General features: G+C 37.6%; 1 protein-coding gene across 2 annotated transcripts in view; it reads left to right on the top strand.

The window, feature by feature from the left end:
- Positions 1–1,032: 1,032 nt before the first annotated feature.
- LOC18445023 (phosphatidylinositol 3,4,5-trisphosphate 3-phosphatase and protein-tyrosine-phosphatase PTEN2A) overlaps positions 1,033–6,000 on the top strand; it is a 46,216-nt gene continuing 41,248 nt past the window's right edge. The window contains exons 1-2 of one of the 2 annotated variants that reach the window (XM_088855929.1): positions 1,033–1,159; positions 1,673–2,119. In XM_088855929.1, the coding sequence (XP_088712055.1) occupies positions 1,682–2,119 (438 nt within the window). In that variant the 5' untranslated portion in view covers positions 1,033–1,159; positions 1,673–1,681. Of the gene's footprint in view, positions 1,160–1,664; positions 2,120–6,000 lie in introns of both variants that reach the window. The other variant, XM_006855169.4, reaches the window with a different exon arrangement.

Raw genomic sequence — 6,000 nt, 5'->3', positions numbered from 1 at the left:
CAGTTTTAGGACATTAGTTTCTCATACACACATGAAAAAATACATTTATTTTTTCTATTTTGAGAATATGTACTATAGGTTGTGGTTTGTATAGAGCCGAGGCTCTAAACAATCAAATTAAAGCCCACCTTAAAATATTGTCAAAAAATATGGTTTCAGTACAGGAATTTTTTGTGATAGTCTTAAAATATATTTTCATCATTAATTATAAAATTTAAAGCTTAAAAAATAGTGTAGATATAGCAAATCTATGAAAACTTGAAAATCATGACAATTGACGGTCCAAAAATGCGCTATAAGATGTACCATTTCCAAAACTTGAAATTCATTTTTTTTCATGTCCATCCATCTTGATGTCGAGATGATCAATTTGAGAATATTTAGGCATCAAAACAACCTCTTCTAGTGAACTTTTTGAGGTTGGCTCTAATTTAATTGTTTAGAGCCTGAATTCTATATAAACTTTTTCCTATACTATAAGGTATGTATATTATATACGAGGTCACAATCACTGTTAAAATTTTATCCCCTTTGCTCTATCTAGGATGGTATCTAAGGTGCATTGGTTAGTTTTTTTGGGTAATTCAGTGGGGAAGAAGGTGCATTGGTTAGTACTAATACTAACACGGAATACTGCTTATAATGAAGGTTTTTACAATATGGCACTTTATAATCTTTTGCTGCACTTAAATGTAAGAACACTTCTTTCATTTGGGATGGACTGCATTATGCAATGATGTATGTAAATAGGTGGTCTATTTAAAACCAATTGTAACTCAAGGGCCAAATGTTTTTTTATATAATATCATTTCTATTTTTTTTTTATTTTTTTTTTTATTTTTCTTTATTTATTTTTATATTCATGATCTTAGAGATTATATATTCTCTATAAATTAGGTTCAAATTATATTTAAAAATATATTTATTGTCAAGCCTGCATTTCTACGACATGCGGGCCAGTAGAAATGAAGGCTGGCCGCATGCTAACCGCGTCCTAAATGTAAAATTGCATCGAGTAAAATGTAAATTGTTGCGAATATGGGTCTCTCCAAATCTCCCTGTTAACACGGCGCTGGCGATGCTTTTCTAAAGGCATTTTGCCCCCATTCGGAACCAATCTTGGAGGGCGCAGCGCGAACAATCGCCCAAAGAAAATCAGGTGCGAAACTTTTTGTATGTACGATCATTGGTCTTTGTATTCAGATCTCTTCTTGTTCGTCTGCACAGGCATATTTCATAACAATTTCGTTTGACATTGCATACCAATTAGAATATCTTCTCAAATCACTCTCTGAAGAATCTGCGGATCCCTCACAATTCAATTAAGTGATCGCCTTTTGTGTTAGATCCTTGTATTTTGTCATCTATTATGGATTTTGAATAACCAAAACTCACTCCAAGCTGAGAACAACTTCATGAAGTTTTACACAGATAAATTCTGTGTGTTTTCCTAAACGTTTACTGAGGGATATTCCTTTTCCTTTTTATTTTCTGCTCTGTGAATTTTTTTAATTTAAATCCCTGAGTACACGTCTGTTTCTTTATCCTAATGATGTCTTTGTTGCTTATGCTTTTCGTCTGATACTTTCTTCTTGCATTTGTAAGTAATCACGCACAACCTGCTTACCTGTTGAATGGGGGCTTTTGATGTACTTTTTATTTAGGAAAACAGGGAGCTTCAATGGATACAGTATCATCCTATTCAGAATCGTCATCGTCACCATCAATTACTCCAACTCCTGATAACACACATGCTTCTGCATCCAGTGAAGATAGCAATGCGAAAGAAAACCCATCAAAGTTATCAGCGTCTGCTATATCATCGTGGGCTAGAAGTCTCAGGATAACGCAGCCCGTGCTGGGAGATGAAACACAATCTAATAATTCTGGGAAGTTGACTTTCAGTCGGTTTACGAGCGGTTTTGGACTGCGCACATCACCCAAAGCTTTTGCAGCAGATGAGGGTTCTGAGGGCACTTCAGCAACAACTCCAACAATGACACAATCTGGTGTTTTTGGATCCATCACAAAGGGATTGGTTGATTCCTCTAGAAATGCTGTCAAGGCTGTGCAGGTCAAGGCACGCCACATTGTGTCACAGAATAAGCGGAGATACCAGGTTGGTGATGTGGTATTCTTTCAATATATTTTTGTGGCTGCTTCCATTAGTTTGGAGAAATGGCTATATTCTTGTTTTGGTTTTTGTTTCAGAATTTAGAACATAGATGCGATCAATAGAATGATATAATCTTATGGGAGAAAATTTTTCCTGTTCCATTTATAGGTCACTTCTGCTGCCTATGCATGTGATCCTTGTATTTATTGAAATAAGAACCTTGTTTATCTATTTGTTCGGGCTGCCACCTATGCTGAAGGTGGATATTCTGGTTACTGATTTTGTCCCTCTGGTGCAAATCTCTGTTGATTTATTACTATCCAATGTCCTTCCATGAAACAACCTCCGGTAGAAATCTCTGTTAATTTATTTATAACTATCCAAGGTCCTTCCATGAAACAACCTCTAGTGCAAATCTCTGTTGATTTACAACTATCCAAGGTCCGAATGGCCAACGTTTGCAAATGTGGAGCACTACACCCATGTTGGCTCCACCAATTGGCTGCAAATTGATTTTGAATTACAAATTTACAATTGTTAATTATGGCAATCACAAAAACCCTTCGATCCTACCACAATCATAAAAAACTAGTTTTTGAGGGTTTTTCTCTTTTTAAAATAGGCTCTAATGGGGTTTAGGTTTCATATCCCCTTTTATATTGAAAAAAGACCTCAAAATTCCCCTGGGCAGGACATTGGATGCCCGCCTAAGCGGGTTCCCTGACGCCTAGGCGGTCGCCTAGTGGCAGGCCACCTAATTCGGCTGTCTAGGCCTTGGTGAGGTGGTCTGGCTATCTGGACCGCCTAGGCGTTGGGTGTCCACATTTGGAAACAATAGCCATAGAAGTGAGGATCCTTGATTGTATTGGGGATTTGTTTTATGCCTTTTTTTTTTGACGTTGTGAGTGGCGCTTGTGTGTGGTCTAACGGGTATAAATTAAATAAAGTGAATTTTTTTTCAAACTGTATATACTTGGCTATAACCTTGTTGCTACCTTTCAGTGGCCTTATGTTCCCATGATATTACACGGTCCCTATTTCAAAATTAGACCCAAACATCACTGAATGTGTCACGTTCCAGCCAGGAATGGTAAAGACTTTTTGATGTCTCAGAACTCCTTCCTTGCTAGTTTATTGCTTTGATCTTATCCCAATGCTTGGATATGCGTAACCTTTTCCTGGGAAGGTCCTTCAGTTACATTCAAGATAAAGCTTCATACGATCAAAAGGATGGCTAGTCCTCATAGGATGACACCCTTGGGTGGATAGGAGGTTATTAATGCTCAAACAACTTTCCTTTCACACTTCCTTCAATGGCTGTATTTACATTCCTCAGAGGGAGCAGTTTTTTGTTCTGCGTCCATTAGCTACCAGTGATGAAAATGTCAGCCACTTGGCCGACGATCCACCTTGGCACAGCCTAGGTGTGGTGGTTCAGGTGAACGTAGGCGGTAATGCCCAAGGCGTCCGCCTAGGCACCCAGCGCCCATGGGAGGCACCTAGAGGGGTCTGGGTGCCTGCTTAGTACCACGCTTTTCAAGTATTCTCTCTCATGGCTTTATGGATTTACACACGTGCTACTACTTTTTATTTTCTTTTGACAAGCATGTGATATTGCTTTCTATTAATGTGTGGGTTCATGTGGGACTACCAGCCAATGGTTTAATTCCAACAAGCCAAAATATTTAAGGCGCTGCTTCCAAGCAACCTACACGTCGAATGCTCTCCTTTTCTTGATCATAATTTATAGTCATTATCACTTTTCTTTTTCACCATTTTTAACTTTTTGACTTTTACCACCCGTTCACTTTACACATGGAGCACTCTTGCATTGCCACCTAATCTACTCATCAATCGATGCTGTATTTTTTTCTCCCCTTTTGGTCCCAAGAAAACATCAGTTTTGCTTTTATTATGTCATCCTTTCCGCATGTCATAACGCTGTCTCTCTCTCTCAATTCAAATAACTCTCTCTCTCTCAGGTCTAATATACTCTCTCATACATAAATACATCACATAAAAAAACCTCTGCCTCTTCTTGGTGCCCACAAGAAAAGGGCTCCCCAGGTATCTGGGCACCCACCTAGGTGGCTGCCTCCCCCTTTTTGAACATTGTTAGCTGCTTTGGATAGCAAATTTCCCTTGGTAGCCCTTGGCTTTAGCAGCATTCTGAGATCAACATCCCTCTTGGTTGATCTTGGTGAACTTTTTGCATTCCAATCGTCATTTATAATTTTCTTTTGGTTTCAAATGATGACATAGAAACATGACAACATCTGTGAACTCCATTGGTGGCATCTCATCCCTGCAAAGGCCTTTAATTACCCTAGAAATGATGCATAAACCATTTTAAACAAATTAAGTGTACCTTCCCCAATTGCTGATGTTTTTTGGACCAAGACGTAATGAGCTGTCTTCTTTTTTGCATTGGACACACATTTCAACTAGCATGAAAATCTTTGCTAAATATGAAAAATATTTTTTTACATGATATTTATAAATCTTAAGTGTGATGGATGATCACCTGCTCCTATGTGTAGCAAACCTTTAGTTTCTCATCTAGCCCCTCCCTAGACTAGAAAGCCTTGACAACCATTCATACCCCAGCAAGGGCTTGAGAAGATTATTACCCAAAAGTTTTAGACTTTTAAAATGGATTAATGGAATCTCAAAAGTTTGTTTATTAAAACATTTATGAAGAAACAAAAATTATTTTGAGAACGGTTGACAATGGTTTTCGGGATATTTCATTCAATTTGTCTTGAGAGGAGTCACTAGGAGCTCTTTTGGGCTTCTAAAGAAGTTGTTGAGAAAAAGCAGAGGATTATAAAATAGGCAAGTTCTTCACTTATCATTCTTTTGTTGTAGAAGTCAGCCCAAGATGAGGTTTTCGACAGGATAAACTAATAGAAACCATATTTTAGAAAAAGGAGATCTGTAAAGGGAAAGAAATAATTGTTTTAGAATGAAAAAACATGTTTGAGAGAGTTAAATTTGGGTCTTCAAGAAGAGTTTAAGAGGGCTAAGTTTATACCTTTTAGAGAATGGTACAGATAGCATATGAGGTTTACATGGGATGTTTGTTTTCAGGTTTCTTTGGGTCTTCTATACTAGTGTTGTTATTTGACACTTGTGGAAAGGCCTTCCTTTTTCTCAATCATGCAATTTTGTTCTTCTGTTGTGTGGAAGATCTTCGCAATATATTTGTGGTGATTATGAAATTAAAAAAATGCTTAAATTTCTGAATCTGGTGGACCTCTATATGCTATGCCGATTCATACAATCTTTCACAAGTAATATTGATATCTTCAGTCTTGAAAGCTTCCTCTTTTGAACTTCTTTTTCAAGGAGTTAATCAAATCCCTCGAATCTCATATTAATCTTACTCTAAAGAACAAATCAATGACTAGAAAGCAACACTTGTTATCATCATCAGCATTGTCATCCATGCTCCATGCCAACTACTTCGTCGACGACATGAATTCCATCTCGTCATTTTCTCAATCAAGGTCCATACCCTCAGTCCACCCAAATTTATCAAGTTTTTTTCACTACCATTTATGTTCTTTTGGACTTTTCCTTGCCTTTTAAGAACCTTCTATGTGAACCAAATCACCCCTCCTAATTGGAGTTGTTCTAGGTCGACCATGCACATGCCCTGACTACCTACGTCTACTTTCCCGTATGTTATTGCCTATTGGAGCTACCTCTAAGTTCCTTTGAATGCATACATTCTGAATTCTATCTTTCCTTGTCTTGCCACTTATCCATCTCAACATCCTCATCTTAGCTACACTCATTCTATGGTTTATTGACTGCCCAACATTCTATTCTGTAAAGCATGGCTGGTCTTACAACCGTCCTATAAAACTTCGTTAGTTTCA

This window comes from Amborella trichopoda, chromosome 13 (genome assembly GCF_054954075.1).
Source record: "Amborella trichopoda isolate Santa Cruz 75 chromosome 13, AtrichopodaSantaCruz75HAP2 v2.0, whole genome shotgun sequence".
Classification (NCBI taxonomy): domain Eukaryota; kingdom Viridiplantae; phylum Streptophyta; class Magnoliopsida; order Amborellales; family Amborellaceae; genus Amborella; species Amborella trichopoda.
This window is presented reverse-complemented; position numbering and strand designations above follow the sequence as displayed.